A 20,924-nucleotide genomic window follows, 5' to 3' on the forward strand; every position below is an offset into this window, starting at 1 on the left:
GATAAATAAAATAACATATATCACAGCCAGTTATATTTCTAATCATCACAAAGAGTAGGTAAACGCAGTCTTAGGACTAAAAGAAAATAATTTCTCTGATCTTTTTTGAGCTGCAACAGTTCAGTGCCGAATAGACTGATAAGATAAACTACAATTGGAAAGTATGATTACTGATTAGAGGAAAATGAAGATAGTGGTATATATACATGCATCTTGTGGGGACTAATTCTGGTAAAAAGCTTACTGTCTATTAATAGTTATGAAAATGACTAATAAGATACTTGGAATTTGAATATGCTCTATACAAGCTTTTTAGCAATAAACCTTGGTTATTCTTCTAGCTGAGAATGAGTTTACTGGTGTGCTAATCATTCGTGTGAAAAAACCTAGATAAAAGAGTTACGTGGTAGCAGATGCAGTAATCATTTTTCCAAGTAGTAAAGGAACCAAAAGCAATCTGAAAGTGAACAGTTTACAATAGATGCATATCAAATGGTACTTTTCACACTCATAATGCACCTACAACCAATTGCAGATAATTTAATCGTAAGACTTTTACACAACACTCAGAGTTCACACAATATTTATTGGATGTAAGGAAAGAAAAAAAAAAACAAACAATAGGCTTGTGGGAAACAATTGAATTACCTTTAATATTTCTCAAAGATGAATATCAGATGGCCTTGAAACTCTAAATATTAAAGGCAATACGTGGTCAGGATAATCAACTTTGCGATAACTTTATCATTGAAAGAAAGTTACTGTTGTCAGAAATTCCCGCAAATTCGAACATAGAGAGATTAAAGATTCTTGTTTTACTACAATCTTATTTTCATATTCAAGGAGAAAAACAGAGACAATGAAATGAAGATGGTAATAGAGTCAGATGATGAGTTGAGTTTTGAACCATATCAGAGAGCTGAAGGTATTGTCAAAAAATCTCCGTTTGCGACTCAAAGAGCTTTGCAGATTAAGCAGAGGTGGGATTAAAAACAGATACAAAAAAATATGGATCGAGTGGATAAAACTATGAGAAAATCTACACCTGTTGAATGGAATTATTTAAATTAGCAATTGGTTCGCGTACCACGGAATTGCGTGGACGGTCAAATTTGGTCAGAAGTGAAGACCGGAATACAAACGCGAATATTTGGCGTGTAATAAATTGTGTAGAGGTAGATATAAATGCGGCTGGATGTAGACGTTGAGCGATAACTCAAAATATTTTCAACAGGAAATTAAATTAAATGTATAAGGGATTGTGATCGTTACAGGGGTTCGAGTCGAATAAGTTTTTACGTCGAAATAATAAGGGTTTGAATACGTACTCCACTTTTGAGTTATATATTTGGGTTTATGCGACGAGTCATGGGGCAAATCAATTGGGAACTGTAGGTATGTATGTAGGTAGGCAAGTACGTTGAGTGAAATAGGATAATCGCGTGGTCAAAAGGCCTAGCTAACGAAGGTTTTTCAAGGTAAATAATGCCTCCTTTGACATTGTTCGATATCTAACAAAGCGTCGTATTATAAGCGTCGGGTTGTTTTTGTTAGGAAAATTATAAATAGATGCAAATTATAGCTTGTCAAATCCACCCCATCGGACAACAATTAAAATTTATTTTATAATGCTCTGGCTTACCTTTTAACAGTTAACTCCGTTAAAACGACGTACGTGGATAGATTAATACCAGCATCATCCCTTGATTGAAAATAACTTTTAACACAACTCATATTGCTCGTACATTGGCACATAAAATCACACAAATAACGAAAGAGTTACTTCTGCCATGTTCGGCTACAAATCCTACATTGCTGAATGCTGCTGCTCAATGCTGCGTTCTTGCTTCGTCGACGATCATGGGGGCACCACGGTCCATCAATATGCGCGAACCGGTGCGCCCCTGCCATTCTCCGATTCTTATAAACGATTTTTAAATTGTAAATTCGCTCGTTACATTTTGCGTCCATCCAAACAATCAAGAATATCTGGCCACCCCCGTGACTGATTGATCTTAATAAACGACTTAATAAAATGACAAGTTCAGTGACTACAAATCCCTCGACGTTATTACCCCTTGGTAAGTGAATAATAATCGAAATAACTTCTAACCTGAAATAATTCACGATTCAGGTAACTCGTGATTCGTCATCAGTTATGAAATTACAATGCCGGTTGATTAAAACGGATTAAAGTCCCTGTTTTGACATTTGTTTAAAATCAGTTATGCGTACGGACCACGTGGTTCTGACATGTCCTAGATTCAATCAAATTTTGTTTTTATTTGAGTAGCATTCTAATTTCATGAGGTTCCTGATAATTTAGTAGTGATCTGACTTTAAGATTTGGTTTTCTTTTCGTTACAGAGTTGGTTGACAAATGTATCGGTTCAAGGATACACATTATAATGAAAAATGATAAAGAAATCGTTGGAACTTTACTAGGTTTTGATGATTTTGTTAATATGCTACTTGATGATGTAACGGAAAGTGAAGCTACACCTGAGGGACGTAGAGTGACAAAATTGGACCAAATCCTTCTTAATGGCAACAATATTACAATGGTTAATATTAAAACTTTTCTTTATTATATTTACAAATTAATATCTGACCATTTTCTCTCTTCTTTCTAATTGCAGTTAGTTCCCGGTGGAGATATGCCAGATACATAATTATACGCTAGTCATACTATGTATGAAAATATGTATACAAATTTTACCATTCAAGTGTAAAAACTAATTTAAATAAGAATATTTTTTCTTGTAAATTTTTTACCTGTTTACACTTCTCTCTCCAAACTTTCAAGTCCACTTATAACTGCATCTATACCGGAGCGATCTGCAGTTGCAAACGACAACATATTTCTGTACAATGACTTATATCTTCCACCAAAATCATCATCGAGCCCTTCATCCTCTGGTTTCACACCCTTCCCGGTAAGGTATAGAATAGTATGCGGATGTAATTCTGCAAATGGTACAATTCCACTTAGCATTTGCCAAGCTGAAACACCCAGAGAATACACATCCGAAAGAGGACCTGGTAATTCACCTCTAATTACTTCTGGCGCTACATAGCCAGGTGTACCCTAGAAATAGGTAATAACGAATTGAACACGCAATAAAAGATGATCATAAAACCATTGCAGCTGTAATTAAAACCTACACGAATTCCTCCTACCACATTCACTTCGCCTAAAAGAACAGAGCTACCAAAGTCAGCCAATTTTGGCTTTCCATCTCCAGCCATGAGAATATTTTTTGGTTTGACATCTGCATGGACCACGCCAGCGCAGTGACAGAATCGAAGAGCACAAGCAATCGCGATGAAGATTTCTATACGATCTTTACTGTATAATGGCCCTTCGTCAAGTTTCTCTTGTAAAGATTTGCCACACAATTCCATTGTGATCATCGAAGCTGCTGGGCCCTGCTCTATACCGAGTATTCTGATAATATTATCGTGTCTGAGAGAAGTTGCATGCCTTTCACCATTTACTGAGTTATCGCTATCCCTTCTCCGCCTAAGTATTTTAGCAGCGACTTGATCACCTGTAAAATAATTTCACATCATCCACAATTTTATCATGGATAATTTTTTCATGCTTCTCGTAATCTTCATTTTGTCAGTTAAACCTTTATAAGCTGCCTGAATAACTTTTCCAAAACTACCACTGCCAAGGACATTTTGAAAACAATTAGAGAGACCGTTATTTACTATTCTCATTCGGTTTGGTGTGTCGATGTTGAACAGTGACACCCTACAAGTAGTTTTTATGTCAACAGGCGTTTTGAGACTGCTTAAATGTCTGAAAAAGATTGTTATGTATCAGTTTTGTATGATAAATTATTGTGTACGAAGTTACCTCATATTTTGTAAGCATTGAGGAGATCGAGGTGCAAGCCTTCCAATGCTGGTAATTGCTCTTGGGGAAGCCATAGTACTATCAAACTTCTTGTATAAGTAAAATCAATTGATCTTTATAACTTGTGATAGCTCTTGACAAACTGCGTATCTTCAAGACTCTATAACACAAGTACGCATCAAGGACAAAATTAAAAACAAATGTTGTATTTGTATGTGATTCGGTTACGTGTACACTTTTTTTTTCTGTTTTTTTTTTACTTGTCGAACGAATATACATTTTCGTATGTTAAATATTTTCTTTATTTCCTAAACTTAAGGCATAATCCAGCTGCTAAGAGCCTATAACTAATTATTACTTTTAATACTGTATTTTAACTTGATTATTTACAATAACTTTTATTATATTTAATAACAAGGATGATTGTAATAATCTCTCAATATAGGTAATACATGTGTGGTGTAGATATAATATATAACATGTCTCATCAATGATATAAGGTAGATATAATGCCGTACCTATTGAATTCTAATTTGTCAGAAAGTTAATAATAATAAGTACCGTTAGTTTATAGCAACACGGTCGTCTATCACAATTATCTAGGAGAACTCGTTACCATTTCTTGATCATTCATTTTACATGGATAACAATAATATTTAAGTAATTATTTAACTGGTTGTACTACGTGTTCATAGAAGTATTGTCATAATTGATGACACTTTATCTTCTTTCTTTTGAATAACAATATCAATTATTAAAATACTCTACGGAATCAAAATACAATATATTCTTTGCTTTTTCATCTTGTACCGTGTATTATGTGTGTATATATATATATATATATATATGTATATATATGTATATCATATCTGATAGATTATATCTGCTTCATTGCAATACATCATTAGATGATTATATCACACTACTCTGTCTTGGTTCAAAATGCTCAAGCCTTCTTGAATTAAAAATAACTGAAGAATAGGAGAATATTAAAATTCCTGTAAGATGTATATGCGCTAGAAATTATTCGAAGAAATAATATCTTTACGCATAGAAAGTGTAACAGAAACCTCTTTGTATTTATGTTAAATTTTTCCATTCATCTCATTCACGTAGCACATCTAATCACGTTGCATACATTCACCGATCAGGTACTAACGCGTATACACAATTTTATAGCACCATCAACTTTATTGTCCTACCAAAAAATGCAAACTTTCAGCCAAAATTAAGATCGACTCACTATTTCAATTGAATTTTATAAAACATTGAACTTTAACGCTCAATCGCGCACTTTTCTCGATACCGTTACACAGTTGATTGAATTCCGTACGCCTCTGAAAATCGCAAGAAAGGTCGAGCATTTTGAACCAAGTTTCTTTACCTGTTTTATAACATAAGTGCCGCATGGACGTTTTGATAATCCGTTTAAAGATTCAACAATGTTTAATGTCTCGCGGCTCTTTTCTGTTCCCATAGAGGTAGCGTCGATAAGGTACGAATGGAAATTGTGTTTGGACAATGGGGACAACAAGCCGGAACAATCCTCCGTTGATTAACTTCAACCGTGCCTTTTACATCATAGGTAAACGATTGGTTAAAACTGGTCAAGTTAAAAGTTAAGAAAGTACGATTTTGATATAATATTAAGAACACGGACGACAATCTTATTGCGTATGATCAATACACAATAGTCATCTACTAGTAGCTTCGTTTTTAAATATGAGTTGGCAATGAAAACGATTGAACGAATTCTTATTTGGCACTTTCATACCTATTTCCGAAATAATTTTTATCATCTGGATAATAAATTATATTCGTTCTAATATTAAATAATTACGTATGCCTTCAACTTCTAAGTAATTTTTTTGTGTTTTCTCATCATTGCTGTACGATTGCCTATAAATGAAATGTTAGCGTTACCACAGTCTACTCGAAAAAAGATTGACCAGAGCCGAAATCAAAAAACTGTCAGCTGAGTATTACACTACTCTATACATTAAAAAATCAACTTGAACCGATCTAGAGCACCTATTTACAGCTTATGGTACATTTTTCTTTTCTATCTAAGTGTATATATTTTATATATAATTGTTGCTAAACTAATGTAAACCTCCACATTTCTATCAAATATATTGACGGTCGTTTGAGTGAATATAGATCTGTTGAAGGCTGCTTAAATTTTTCGAGTTACCTTGGACATTGCGGACTTGAAGGAAACTTGGATCGGAAACTCACAATCAGTGACAAGGGTAGTTAATGGATATTTAGAAGGTATCAATCGAAAATTGTTTGGAATAAGGCAGGGTAAGGTAGGGTAATGTAAGATAAGATAAGGTAAGGCACGATCTAACCAGGGAGAGGTGCTTCCTCATAGAAATCTGGCTCATCCTCTGTGCCTTCGTTATCTGGTTCTTTAGTATCAAGAGCACGTAATTCCGCTGGCGTGAAGAAGCGTGTCATTTGAGAACGCAGCGGTAGCATTAAGAGTAAAAAGAATGGAAATGCGAGAGAGGCTGGGGTGCTTTTTACAATCCAGAGAACGGCCAGACAGGATATTTGAATCAAAGTAAATATGTGCATTTTGTAAGTCTGAACTCTACGTACGTAGTTGGCTGTACCATGGTGCTTAACGGGCATGAAGAATAATTTAACACGATCAAACAGCTGAACACCATTCGTCGATGAAATACCCATGTACAGAAAAACACCGAGCAATACCGCCAATGGTACTCGCCTGAGCAATGGCGCCATTAGAATACTTAAACCAACGAGTATCGAAACTAAAAGTCCGCTTACTCTTTGTTCTTTCACCTCGACAATGTGAGGCTTGTCACCAGGAGCATGGTTGGTGGACATAACGGTCAGTGAAGAAACATGGGTCAGAGAACGTACGGACGCTGCACAACACCATGGCATTCCAACAAAACCACAGCCAACGTTCATCAACGAAATAATAACGATGTCCAAGTGATAACCGTTTCCTTTGCGCAGCTTACGTTCTTTCTTGTCAATGATTAGTCTGAAACATTGAGAAAACGAGATTGGGTTAAGATAATTTTGGTGCAGGGTTATTGTTTCACCACAATAATTATACCGATATCTAATGAGTAACTAGATTCTTACTCAGATATTTGCGTTTCCATGAAGATCAGAATGTAGACCAAAAAAGCTGGTACGGCACATGCGAGCGCAACCCAAATGGGAACAGATTTATTTATGCCACCGGGCGAAATGAACCATACTCTTTTCTCAGGGGCTGATGGCGTCAAGCCTGCCGGTACTAGTAACTTGTCCGTTTTTACACCGGCGAGGAAGTCAATCAGGACGAAAACAATGATACTGATCGGTACCCCAAAGTCCCCAAAAGCTCTTCTTGCACTGCGACCCAGATAGTGGCTGTTGCGGAATATACGTAGATAATATGCCCCGAGGAAAGTTCCCAGGATGAGGATTGTGCACATAAGAGCTGTGTTTGGTTGGTTTATAAGACCAACAGCATCGTGATCTGGTAGATAATCCAGCGTGCACTGTAGTGGTACAGACAAGTTTGCGCTGTCATTGAAACTTTCGTTTGTCAATAATTCGGTATTATTGTAATTGGAGATGGTCAGATTTTCGTTTGGAGCGAAGCAATATGCCGGAAACAATGGGTGTCGTTCAAAACATTTCGCCATTTTCATGATGGTCTCAACAATATACAGTAGCGATATCAGCCCGGTGAATATTTCTTCTGAAAAACGGGTGAATAATTTGACAAGCACAGAACCATCGACACAGGCAATAACCAGGGCGATCACACCGATCCACACGCCGACGTATACTCTTAGGGTTAAAAATTCCAAATCATTGGCTAAGCAGAATTTATACAAGCTCTCATCGAAGAGGAGAAGTGGTCCGGTTGTACCGATAATGACAAGAGGTTGCGTTGCGAAAAGAGCCACTATTACTCCGGCCCCTGCTGCGGATATTAAAGTTTCCGAAATTCCTATCAAGTTGTCTGTTTTGTCACTCAATAAACCACCGAAAGTGATCGCTGTGCAAAGGGCAGCAAAATACATGAACATTGCCGCGGCAAGACAAGTAGAGGTCAATCCGTCTGTGAAATCGGATAAGTAATAAGGATAGCGTCTCTTGATATCGTTGATGAGCCCACCAAAAGGACGCCTGGTTCTGATCAACGGGTCATCGAACGGGGGTTTTTTCTCATCTTCACCAGCCAGGAGAGCTGAAATAAAATAATACGGGTGATGTAGATGAGGAGAGTTTATTGTGGCGAGAAAAAATCGAAAGAGTAATCACCGATTGAAATTTAATGGCAAACGGAAAGAAACTACCAACCTTTTTTAGCAGCAGCGTCACTTTGCGTAGGTTTTGCTTTTTTCTCCAAAGCCTTAGCTTTCCTTCGTTTGATGGCTTCACTCTTTGCTTTGAGTTCATCGAATGGTAAAAGTGCTTGTCTTTCCCAGTCTCCCGGTGGTAGTACAATAGAATCATCGAGAAACTCGTTGATCGCCGATAGTAATTCTCGTCTTTCGTTAGCTTTGTAAGCAATTTTGTGAAAAGATGTATTAGCCATCAGCGTTGAGATCGATCTACCGACTTCGTGATAGTCGAGATTAGCGTTTCGGGGACCCAGAAGAATAAACATGAACCGAACAGGAATCGTTACTTCTGTCAGCGAAGGCATAAAGACGCCTTCGGCTAGACGGACGAAAGCTATCGTGGGTTGATCCAGAAAATCAACCGCGCCAACTAGTACAGTTGTGGCCTCTGCTCCAGCGGGGATCCTCTTCAGGATATAGTCATTGTGTCCTTGCTTCAAATTCTCGTGACTGCTTGTGTACGTTAATTCTTCTTTGATGTCGACAGTTGTATGATTTTTGTCAAGTGCCAATGTTGAGGATACGATCTTTGGTTTAGAATCGGTCAGGTTCTGGAGAGATAATTTCAATATTAGAAAAAGTTCATGAGGAAATTTTTAAAAAAGTGCTTAAAACTGGTACGTATATACAGGGGTGTCAGCGAAAACTACGCATAGGCTTCCTCCAAATTGGAAAGCTTAATTCAAATCATTATTCATCCTCACCATCAACGGTTTCTTTCAGCGGGATATAAGAGTGAATAAAGAATCAAAATTTTAGATCGCATAACTTTTCTTGCTGGGCAGTAAGTATTTGTAAGTATTTTTATTTTTTTAATGGGAAAATTATTCAATCGAACGTCGTTGTTAATTATAATGTGCCCCACCATTTAATGAAGAAGAAATTACTTCTGAAGTATTGAGCGCGATTTTCTTTTTTCTGCCGCATAAAATCGGTCTATTTTTTAAGGTCAACCGGTTGATAAGATCGAGTTATTAGTATCACACAATTTAAGGTAAAAGACAAACGATTAAATACCGCGTAGGGCTGCATGAATTATTTATTAGTTGAACGGAATAAATTTTGGCACAGGTACGTCAAGAAAACCTATGCTCCGTTTCTGGTGATACACAAAGTATACATACTCGTTTAAACCTAAAAAAAAATATGAATTTATAAATTATGTACAAGGGGAAGAGGTGCGATAATTTGAATACAACCATGCGCAGGCTGTTGCTACCGAACAGTGGTAGCCTATTAGAAAATAACGGTGAGGAATCGAGGTGCGGATACAGATACAGATGGGTATCGGTCAAATCAATTCAAACGAAATAAAAACTTCAAGCTGCGGTAATGTAGTATGATAGTTTCATGGACTTACAGGGACTGCATACTTTTATGATAAATTCGTCAGAGTGAAATACAAATTTAATGATTAAAAAACAATAACCCTTTCATGGGAAAGCAGGTCTGCATCAAGGCGAATGCAAGAATAACTAATGGGAATCGATAGCCCTGTAAGTTCATGAGCTGATATGAATGAGTGTTAACGATGGTATAGGGCAATTTACGAGGGCTTGGGCAAGGTAATGATCTAGCGATAAAATTGAAATCATATTTCTGATGGGAAACGAGAGATTTACATGTTGGTTCACATGGTTCTCGGTGGCTTCTTGAGCAGCCTCTTCCTCCTCCAGCCAGATTGACTAGGGAAACAACATTAGCATCCGTCAGTGAAATCGTGTGTGGACTTTCCTTTTCTTCCACGCATCCACCTCTACCCTATCCTCGTCTGTCTCGCTGCGCAGAGTTTACTTAATTGAAAATACTATTTAACACTGTCCAAGGAATATAAGATAAAGTAGAGGTGAAAACGTGAATGTTTTGCTGATTTCTCTCTACATCTTTATATTTTCTGGCATACAACAAGAGGACACATCCATGCCTTTCATTGACCTCTGCTGGGATAAAATCGTGAAAACCTCTTTTGAACGCATTGTTATGCGCCCTTCTAAGAATCAGGAAGACCTTCTAATAATAAATCAGGTAAAGATACCTTTTCCACGCTGAAAAGAGGTGTACGAGATATTTTGCCATCAATTCTTCACAATCGTTAAAAACGATCATGGTTAAAATTACGCTTTCTCCGTCGATTTTTCATTCCGGAAACCAGCGTTATACTATGCGGAATAAAGAAGTTTTGAAAATGAGGATCTCACCTGCAAACTTGTGTAGCTGGCATAGTTCCTCTTGCCACCAAACCGGAATCTTTCGTGTTCGTTGACGTGCCTGTGCCTGAGAAGTAGGGCTCTCATAACAACAGGTCGGTCATCGGCTAAGATGAGTTCCTCCACGACCATTTGTTCGACGACTCTGTAAGCGACACCGGGAAGATCGCGTTCTTCCAGATCGAGTAAAACGACACCGGTCTCCAAGCATCGACGCAAATTAAGGAGCGAATGAAAGCTGAGCGAAGCAACGTGGGGTCTTCCCCATCGGTCAGCACCCTCCTCGACATCTTCCTCGTATTTTATCCAACGGGCAGTTTCACGCCATTCACGTTCTTCCCCTATCCCGTGAAGCTCGTCCAGTTGGACGAATACCTCGTGCGGAGAATGGTCGTACATTTTTTTAAATGTGTCATGGGGGATTCCACCCTCCATTTTCCGACCTATATGAACCGTAGAGTGTCCTGCTTTGTGCCGTCGCATACCCCTGGGATCGTCGCTTCTGTGGGACTCGAGACCATCGATATCCAGTTCTTGCAGAGTACTCGCTTCGTCGGGTTGGACGCTTACTCGACGTGCGAACGGATTGTTTCCGTCCGTAATTCCAGCGCCCGATCTCTTTCGCCATTGCGGATCTTCCTGAAGCGAATATTTTCGAGACTTGTGGTGATGGCGTCTGAAAATGATTTGTTAGGGATTAATAAAGATAAAAAAGTGCCCCATTTTGCGGGGCTATTTTTACAATACTATACGTCGTTTATCGGGGCGAGTGTTTTTTAATTTTACATTGATAAATCATTCAAGATCAATTTCCTGAAACGTTCTCCATTCTATGCTAAATTTTTTACGGTTTCTAGAAAATCTCGAGCGCGACGAGAATCGGGACGATGTGGAGCGTTTCGACGCACGTATAAGCGTCTGTCGCGTGACTTTTGAAGCGCGTGCCAACTTTGTCAGTCGAGAATTTAACCCTGGCATTGAGCTGAGTAAAAAGAAGCGGCGAGGCGACCTTTTCCGGTCAACTTCAAAATACCGCGTTTCACAATAATGCGTAGCCCACGGATAACACGTGATCGAAACGCACTGATGTTATATATATAACCGAAAGAGTTTCCGGGTAACGTAGATACCACAGATCTCAAGAGATATAAAATTTAGATAACAGCATTAGAGATTATTTTGTAAAGTCAAACGCTGGCTACTTTGACCTTGAATGAAATCAAAACTACCCGATTACGATTATTAATTACACGTAACCAGGCTTGAACGTCACCAATCAATCAATCAATCAAATCCGGGTTCAATGATCAATTTCAACCATAATCGCAGGTTTTATAGTGAATAGCGTCATAAAAATTGTAAATATTTATAAGAATTTGGTCTCAATGAAACCCATAGATTAAAATGCGGAAGGAAGCGTCACAATATTATTTACTCGTGCCGCCGAGTAATTATCATAAGTGGTCGTGATTAAACATTTATTCGCGTAAATGAAGCATGAAGTAGCTGATAAGTTGTGTACACAAATTCGTGGAGGTTTTAAGCGATAAAAAGGCAGCAAAACAAAAACAAAGAATATACTTTTTTAATTAAACACTATACAATTATTCGTATCACACCAGAAATCTCGTTCCAATTAATTACTCAACCTCTGATCGGTTCGATCATTTGTGTATATGTAATGAGATTTTATCGGGGATGGTCCAGCGGACGATGAGATTGAGAAATGGTTGTAATTTGGTATAAATACGAAGCACTAGTACCGTCGAAAATTACCGGTTGCGATCCTCGGACCGCTCGTACGAGATGGGCATGGCAAAGTACTACCTGGCACAAGCTTTAGAAACAATCCGATGATCCCGACCCAATTAAATATAAAACAATAGCTGCTGCGCCCTGGCCAAAGGCCATGGCACCAGTCCGTTCCAACCACCGCGATGTTGTCTCTAGTCCCCTGGGCAACAACTTATTTCCAATACCACGGCTTAGAGCCACCGTGAACTTGTGGGTTTTAATTTTAGAGACACGCTAAAATACAATTCAACGATCCAACCAATGTCGCACAACAACTACCGTCGTTTAACGGAGAATATACCTAATTAAAAATAGTCAAAATATAGATTATCGAAGCCACAAAATCGAAGAGCTTACTTGTGATCGTGTTTGTGATGTCGTCTCGTTTTCCGGTCTTCCTCAACCGGCGGAATTTCCGGAGGTGGACTTGCCGCGCCTTCCTCGCGAATTTTTTCAAACTGAACTCTGGGACTACCGAGAACCGGGCTTTCGTTGTACCCGGAAGCAGCCCTCTCCGAAATCGGAGCTTCGCTCTCATTGCCCCGAATTGCCTCGCCTGTAAAAGGGATTTGTTACCGTGAAAGAGAAAATAAATAAAATGGGAATATACCTGCAGGGCGAATAAAGAAGGAAACACTTGCCGTCGATCGCGTGATCGGATTCTCCGTCCCCGTACGCTACGTCTGTACCTGTTGTCTGAATTGCGCCACCGTTACTAAAAGCGTCGATTTCCTCGTGAGCTTCTCCGTTTCCGTTTGATTCGGTTGTCGGTTGTTCATCTTCCGTTCCAGGTTCGGACGTAGACCCCTCTCTGCATTGATAATCGAGAAATCGGAGATAAAAAAAAATAAATAAATAACGATAATTCGATGCTCTATGAAACCGCCGGTTAAATTTGAAGGTCATGGTAGCTATAAAGGTTTCAAGGAAGTACGAAAATAGCTACAAGGAGGGATTACACACACACCGACTGATCCGATGGATAAAAAAAAACCCTTCAGATCAACGAGACAAAGTCGGGTGCGCTCTCGTAATTAATCGCATCAGAATCACTCCAACGTAACTAATCATACAAAATTATTACGCAATTACTAATCCAGAGTTTATATGGAGCTAATAAATCAGTAAATTGCAATATCGCGTGAACATTCCTCGCATTTAATAACAGGGTTTATTTCGCTTATCAAAATAACTTCGCGGTATTGTTATAAATGAATTCCTATTGGCGTGATACCGATGCTACAACTGTTCATTTTTTGCTCTTAGCTTTTTCGTGATTAGAGGTCTGTAAATAGCGTCATAATGAAGGGTTCACTGTTACAGACAGCCTTCTAACTTGTAAGGAAGAGATTCGATCACAAAAAATGGAGGCAAAAAAAGAAACAGAGAAACTAAAATGAGACCAAAAAAATTCAGTAATTCATGTTACTAGATCGTGAAATGTATTTTCTTATGTAGATAAAATTTTCCCACGCCACCCTTCAAGAATTTTATTTATTTATATCTCCCCCAGGTGAATTACGCTTAACATCCCTTAAAAGTTGACGATGCTAATCCCCGGCAAAGTTCACACGATCAAAGCCTGCATCGTATAATTTTGAAGTTCAAGTTGTCCCAACAACTTCTGTACCCTTCGTTACAAGCAAGGTAAAAAAATAATGAAGAAAAAAATCAAGCCCGTTTATCCCTCGGGTATTAAAATATGTGCGGGTAAATTTTTTTATTATTATTTGATTCCAGAGTCGAATGTAGATCACTGTACCGTGTCCCCCCCGCGTCTGCTGTTTCATGATTTTTAAAAAAGAAAATCAGAAATTTGATTTTCTAAATTGTTTTTGGAATGAAAAAGAACGGTATGGAACAGCGTGCAGGTTCATATGAGGATCACCCATACGATCGTATAATACACAGCAATTTCGCAATAATAATTCAAGCAGGTGATTGCCAATAAATTATTCCTTTACGATTCATATATTCTGCATGACTAGAATAGTATATTTACGGTCCCAATAGAATATTAAATTTTTTTTTTTCTTCTTTCTTTCTTTTTTCTCTTCTTTTCTTTCATCAACGATTCGCTTGAGCTGTCTGTCTACTAACATCGCAATAACTGCTGTCAAAAACTGATTCTAGATTCGACAATATCATAAAAAACATACCTACGTTATGCTCTATAAATAATTCCGTGCGACGACGGTGAAATCGAACGTCTCGAACGATGAAGGCTTCATATAAAACACGGCGTATAAAAGCCAAGCACTTTAACTAAACTGCCTAAATCGTTTCTCGCGATCTTTCCTAACGTCGAATCAGATTGAAATAAAGAATTAGCAATAAACCAAGAAGAGTAACCGGTAAAATGTTCCAACCTTAATAATAAACAAGGGCCACAAATTCCATTTCCTAGCACACAGAAAGTTTTCTTTTTGTCTTCGTTCCGTTCTTTTTGCTAATAAATTTCATAACGATCGCATCCGTTTGCCATCATTAACTCAGATATACTTATAAGGCTGGTAATAAATCTTGGGAACAATGAGTATAATAAACTAAATTTAATGCTATAACGATAAACGGAGTTTGAAGGATGCTTTTTTGATTCATGCGATTTTCTTTAGTCACATCGGCGCAATGAAATTGCAGAGGGTAGGTAATACAAATTGCAATTCTAACTTTCTCAGGTATGTATGTACGATCCAGAGTATGGTCGGTAGACAACGTTAGCCATTAATAACTCAACTTCTGACTTCTGAATACAAGAGCGTGTAATAATTCATCAATCGATCTACACGAGTATATCGCAGATGATATCCGTGCACGTACACAAATATATGAACTCATATCTTCCTGCGATGTGAAACTGAAGGTCAAATCTATGCGTTATTATTTCTCAACGCTACACTGTACGTTTATTCGTTCTCGCTTATAGTATACCTATAAAAGTTAAAGATTGCTTTCAGATTTCATTTTTCTTATCCTCGCTTCTTCTTATCCCCTTCAAAATGAATTAGGAGAATAACATTTGTCTCGTCATTCACCCCGTGTGAAAATAATAGTAAAATTTACGTGTAAATATAAATCGCTTCCAGTACATTAATAGAAAAAGAAAAAGAAAAGGAGTGAATTATTCATTTCCAGCAGATGTTGAAACGTTACCACATGCATTACGAGCTTTTATTTATCCCAACTGATCGACTTACTGACGTCATCAAGTTCAAATTTATTGTACATATACACAGAGAGAATAAGCGCGCATGTGGCTATCATCGTTTTGCACAGATAGAATAATATTTTCCTACCTTACAATAACGGATAAAAATTTTTCATAGGAAGAATCAGAGACGACTTTTGTTGAAAAAACAAATCCCTCCAAATATTGAAATCGTTTTTTTTCGAATGAATTTTTAGCTTCATTTGTCATTCGTAGATTTGAACGATTGAAAAAACTTACGGTGAGAGATGCCGCCTCATGGATCTGGAGTGAAGACTCTTCAATGGCATATGTGGATGGGGATAACTTCGTTTGCGATGTTCTGTCGAAGAAAAAAGCGTAAAAGTAGAATTAGAACAACATAAATGACAAATAAAAAACGAAATAACTTTTCAACTTGGAGGAACTACGTCAAGTTTGTTTTGTTCCCCCGCAACATGCTTTTAATTACTCTACATTAAATCTCGAAAATCAAATCATCGAGGGCTTTGTTTATTTTTCAAACCGTACTTAATGTTCCACTGGTCGATGAATAATATACGTCGCAGAAATATCAAAGAAAGGAGATTGAAAAACTGAAATTTTTGAAGCGCGTGTATGGAAGACAAGAATATACGCTTTAATTTCCTAGACCATCCTGATTGAAATCCTGCGGGAATTCGGTTACCGAATTTCAATTAAATCATGGCTGTTCCGGCTACATCACGGTGCGATACATACACCTAAATGTGAAAATGGTGGCGTAAACGCTGAGTTTATAGGGTGTTGGACGTTCAAAATGTAAAACGTGGGGGTTTAGAAATCCGAACCGATTCCGTTGGTCTAATGTATATTCATGAGCCACAAATTGAATGAGGGATAGCCTGCAACGACGTCGAACACCGAAAGGGATGATGTTAATACCTCTGTACACCGTGGTACAAGCGAACATTTCGAATCGGGGAAAAAATCGAAGCGCATAAATTGCATCCGCATAGGTATACGAAGTTTTTCGTCATAGTTTTTAGCGTTATTATCGCTATTTTAAAGCTTCCAACTGGAACAATATTCAACGTTTTTCACGTAATAACGTCTCTATTGTATTATTGTGAATTCTCGCGTGCCCTAAAGTCGTTAGATTCAACCCAAGTTATACATGAGCTATGTGTACATATTTTAATATTCAACATGGGATAAAGACACGGAGATTAAAATTATAAAAGTAAAAAGAAAAAGTTAAACATTCGACTGCGACTCGTCTTGACGTTTTCACAAAAATTTTCATTTCTGGAAATTGAATTCTCACCCCGTATACGTCCCGATCAAAGCATCTGTGCCGCCCATCACGCGTGATTCTCGCGTCCCAAATACTCTTTCACCACCGCGTATATTGTGTATTTACTCAACAAACAAGAACGGAAAATTATTCCGATTTTAATTTCCTTTTACCGAGAGCGGAAAAATAATTATTCACATAACTCATTCGTATTCCACCGTATACAGATATATTTTCCCCCTCTCTTTCTGTTCTGATTTTATTTTTGATTATTTTTTGCTTCGTCAAACATTATAAAACAAATATTAAAAAAATTAGCTGGAGTATTTTGGAATTACAAACAGTTAGATATAGTAGTGTATAATAATGATGTGCGGTACGCTGTATTCGTTACGTAAATCAAATTAAAATCGTATTTATTTTAATTCGATTTTGATACGGATATATCTCACGTGTGTAAATTTAATGTTACGTCGTATCAGAGAATGTAAGGGTCATAATTGACAAATATAACTGCATACCAATCTAGACTCTACAAATAAAGCGCACGAGAGCTCAATTAAAAAGCGATTCACTTGTATAAGACTTATCGTTAAAGGTCTCGATTTCGAAAAAATATAAATTACTTCGCGTATTATAGAAACTCGATTAATCTTCCTTCGCTGATATTTTTTCAGACTACGAATGGCCACGGATTACTCGTTAAAAAAAACACAAACAACAAGAAAAACCGTTGCCAAAAATCCTCGTTTGGATCGATAAATAATTAGGGTGCTGTTTCGAAAATAATAATTCCCTCGTTTAAAAAGCGATTATTATTCGCATCGGAGGAAAAAACAACATTTGGGAATAACAATTAACAAATATGAAGGGTACTGCAGACGGAGAGAGAAAAAAAATTGCGTTTTCGCGCATACAAACTGCAGTGCAGCAATGAAGTGACCTAGTTTTTATATTAGTAAAATTTCAATTAAGAACGAATAATATACTTGTGTAAACTGCGCGCGGAGCAATTAAAAATACTTTAATTGTCGAGTGGGTGTTTATATCCGTATACAAGGATAATATTTGCCTAGCAATAATTTTTTTTCGACAATAATAATCACAAAAAAAACACCACGCTTGATTTTTTTTTTGTCATTAAAAAGTCCAAGAGATCGCGTCGTTCCGTCACTGTCGGGACTTTTATTCTATTTGCCCCAATATAATTTCACGACATCGATTCACTCTAGATCAATGTTTGCTCCGGTATAGTCGCATTAAGTTCGCAACAAAATTCGCCGCCCTCGACGTGAAAACAGAAAGAAAGAGAGAAAGAAAGAAAGAAAGATAAAAAAGAAAAAAAACCAACTAACTCACGAAGCCTCGCAAACATAATAAATTCGTCCGGGGTATATTAGCTATACCGTATAAGCGAAAAAATTTCATTCGAGTGTTTTGCTGTAGATTCGAACGAATAAAACTGAACGTTTGATCGGGATAACGTACGATTAAAATCCTGTTCTCCGTATCTCGGAGGTGCCCCTCTTTCACGATCAGAACCAGCCGATTCCGAAGGAGATCCCAATCGGGAAACGTTGAATTTCTCCCCCGTGTCCATCGCGAACACCTTCTCCATCTCCTCGTCCAATTCTGGTCCCGTTTCCGTGCCATGCCCGTCGACCTGTGAACATAGGTGATTGAAAATTTCGAGTCAAAGCGTGAATTGATTAAAAATTAATTTCCCGCAATTTTCACGGGATCGATTCACCGCGATAATTTGGCGATAAAAATTAGAGCTGTTCGCAACAGACGAGTCGAAAAGCGTATTACGAAAAATTGGCGGGAAAATTCGAGGCCCAATTATGGTAAGATTATAGAATTTTTCGCCGTCTATCCTCGAATTAAATTAAAACAGATGCAAATTATTCGACAAAACTTTTGGATATAAAAACTCCGCGAATCGTCATTTTTCCAGTTCGGGATATCCACGAATTCTGGCGTAGTTTTTAACAGTTTTTTTTCGCTCCATCAATTCCGGGTGACCAGAGAACGTCTTTCTCGTCGCTACAGGTACACACGTACGTACGAAAAATAGAGCAAATAAAAGGTAGAAAAAAAATAATCGGATTTTTTTCTTCTTTCATTTTCCCACCTGAATCCACCGTGATAAAAATAGAAGATTGGATAAAGAGAAAAAAAGCGTATGTCACGCGGAATACATACAACCTAGACAAATACATACTTCTTTCTCAATACAAAAATTGTACACTACATCGCGTCACGAATAAATAGATAACGAGGTTCAACGGCGCGAATCGGAAGAGAGGGAAACAAAATTCGAACGAATGAGTCGACCAGAGATCACGGAGGCCGGAAAAAGATACGAAGTATAAAAATGAACGAACGGAGAATCTCCAAATGAAGCGGAAAAGGGAATAAAAAATTTTTTTATTTCGGACCTGGTGTGTTCGCAGGGAGCGCCGTAGCCACCGAATAACCTTGCCGCGCGCCTTTTGCAGGAACGACTTTCCGGTGGAACTACCGCCAGCCTCGGGCATGGCATCCCGGGCTGAAATGAGCTGCCCCGGAGAATTTCTGTTCGTTGTTAACCGCGCGCCCCGCGCGAATCCCAACGTCGTCGCCCTCGGTCGATACCAACCCCATACCAGAGGATCGCTACGTTGCAGGAGGCGACCCGCCCGCGCAAAAGCCTCGTCCTTATACCGCGATATACCTATGCCTGTATACCTGTACCCGCGAGTACGATTTCCCGCATTTATCGTATATCCCACGAAGAATCACGCATCCATTTAGCTACGATATATACATATGTATGTTCGCCCCGGAGGAAAAGTATCGTTCAGAATTTACTTTCTTTTCCTCGTTTTCTCCTCCTCGATATCGCCACGCATAAGTGTACACCGTTTCTTATATCGAGCAATTTTATTCGTCAACATTTAACAGACGATTTTACTTCGTTATCTTTTTCCTTCGACGCGGGACAGTCTTCGCATATACGCGTGTATACCTATACGGATACTGCAGCATCCCGGGACGCGGTTGACCCTGACCCAGGTAGTGGGTCAAGTTCTACGTGTTATGTGTGTCTCGTATTATCGAACGCCTCGGAAATACCGTGAGGAGGAAATCCTGCTTTCGGTAATTACGTACGAAGCGTGAAAAAGGAGAGCGAGGAATTTATCGAGAAAGAAAAAATGATCGTCACTCCGAGCAGACGCGTGGAGGCGAATCTGGTCCGAGCGTAAGATACGCAAAAGCGCTGCGTGAAAACGGTTCAGGAGTAAGATGAGGAATTCGTTCGGAGCACGTGCGTGAAAAGTCGTGAGTTTTAGCGCGAGAATGTTATCGGGATTTCGATAAATTTAACGAGCCGTTAGCGCATAAATTACACGTGTGAATCAAACGCGGAAATATCAGAGTCGGGTTGGCACGGGCGATTAGCATACGAGTCGTCGTACGAATTCCCCGATTAATTTTGATCGGTTCAAAAGTCATGAACCGCTAATGAATGCATACTCGAATCGCCAGATAATGAAAGAAAAGAAAAAAAAAAGAAAAAAGAAAATCCCCCGCGCACAAACAACAAGTGTCAAAATACTTCGTGGCCTGTCGCTTTAACGTACGATCGATCGATCTGGAGTTTGTGTGTCGGAAACCGTCGGCGTACATAGAAATGGGAATAGAATTTGATGAAAATTTTGCCCCGATAATTTCGGATCGTGCTAAGAGCAACAAGTAGAAGTTTGAATCTCTGCAGATCGCGGCGGTGCAGGTGCCGGAGAGTCCGAATAGTACCTGGAAGCAGGTTGCGAGCGTCGCGACGCCGGGCCTGGAGAGAGAAAAATAACGGAGCAATAAAGCGAAGCGGAAATAGGAAAAGAGGCGCGAGGGTAGGCCTAGGTCAGAGTATATCGACCGCTGTAACGTCGTCGCGACGACGACTACGGCGGAGACGAGCCTCCGCGACCTTGAACTTGAACAGAATCCGATAATGCTACAGCAAAAGCAGCAGCAGCAGCAGCAGCAGCAGCGGCGTCGCGACGCTTTCACCCCATCCCTTCCACCACAGACGTACCCCTTCCACTATCGTTGTTATTGTTACGGCCATACCTATAATTTGAACCGAGACGAATTATCGCTTGAAAAATGAGACAAAAAAGGCAAAGCGTCCAATTGTTTTTTTTGGTATCGAAAGAAAGGGGTGCGT

General features: G+C 38.7%; 4 protein-coding genes across 14 annotated transcripts in view; 1 reads left to right on the top strand and 3 right to left on the bottom strand.

Moving 5' to 3' along the window:
- LOC105691856 (triple functional domain protein) overlaps positions 1-1,783 on the bottom strand; it is a 35,855-nt gene extending 34,072 nt beyond the window's left edge. For 3 of the 5 annotated variants that reach the window (XM_012410608.3, XM_012410607.3, XM_012410606.3), the window contains exon 1: positions 1,643-1,783. The gene's annotated coding sequence lies outside the window, so the exon portion shown is untranslated. The remainder of the gene's footprint in view (positions 1-1,642) is intronic. The other 2 variants (XM_012410609.3, XM_012410610.3) reach the window with 1 other exon arrangement.
- A 106-nt stretch (positions 1,784-1,889) lies between these two features.
- Positions 1,890-2,767, top strand: LOC105691861 (U6 snRNA-associated Sm-like protein LSm5). The gene is made up of 3 exons (XM_012410628.3): positions 1,890-2,081; positions 2,368-2,564; positions 2,640-2,767. Exons 1-3 carry the CDS (start codon positions 2,036-2,038, stop codon positions 2,670-2,672), a joined length of 276 nt encoding a protein of 91 aa, XP_012266051.1. The 5' UTR covers positions 1,890-2,035; the 3' UTR covers positions 2,673-2,767.
- Positions 2,569-4,038, bottom strand: LOC105691860 (serine/threonine-protein kinase mos). Of its 2 annotated transcripts, XM_012410627.3 has the most exons (5): positions 3,866-4,007; positions 3,636-3,808; positions 3,166-3,551; positions 3,052-3,088; positions 2,569-2,967 (listed from the first exon to the last, which is right to left on the bottom strand). In XM_012410627.3, exons 1-5 carry the CDS (start codon positions 3,937-3,939, stop codon positions 2,780-2,782), a joined length of 858 nt encoding a protein of 285 aa, XP_012266050.2. In that variant the 5' UTR covers positions 3,940-4,007; the 3' UTR covers positions 2,569-2,779.
- A 35-nt stretch (positions 4,039-4,073) lies between these two features.
- LOC105691858 (band 3 anion transport protein) overlaps positions 4,074-20,924 on the bottom strand; it is a 32,201-nt gene continuing 15,350 nt past the window's right edge. For 4 of the 6 annotated variants that reach the window (XM_048652354.1, XM_048652355.1, XM_048652357.1 and 1 more), the window contains 10 exons: positions 19,156-20,827; positions 18,203-18,377; positions 15,700-15,781; positions 12,893-13,062; positions 12,609-12,807; positions 10,449-11,133; positions 9,873-9,935; positions 8,207-8,801; positions 6,992-8,093; positions 4,074-6,887 (listed from right to left, as the gene is read on the bottom strand). In XM_048652354.1, coding sequence (XP_048508311.1) covers positions 6,215-6,887; positions 6,992-8,093; positions 8,207-8,801; positions 9,873-9,935; positions 10,449-11,133; positions 12,609-12,807; positions 12,893-13,062; positions 15,700-15,781; positions 18,203-18,377; positions 19,156-19,254 — 3,843 coding nt within the window. In that variant the 5' untranslated portion in view covers positions 19,255-20,827 and the 3' untranslated portion in view covers positions 4,074-6,214. The remainder of the gene's footprint in view (positions 6,888-6,991; positions 8,094-8,206; positions 8,802-9,872; positions 9,936-10,448; positions 11,134-12,608; positions 12,808-12,892; positions 13,063-15,699; positions 15,782-18,202; positions 18,378-19,155; positions 20,828-20,924) is intronic. The other 2 variants (XM_048652358.1, XM_012410611.3) reach the window with 2 other exon arrangements.

The sequence above is a fragment of the Athalia rosae genome, chromosome 3 (assembly GCF_917208135.1).
Source record: "Athalia rosae chromosome 3, iyAthRosa1.1, whole genome shotgun sequence".
Lineage (NCBI taxonomy): Eukaryota > Metazoa > Arthropoda > Insecta > Hymenoptera > Athaliidae > Athalia > Athalia rosae.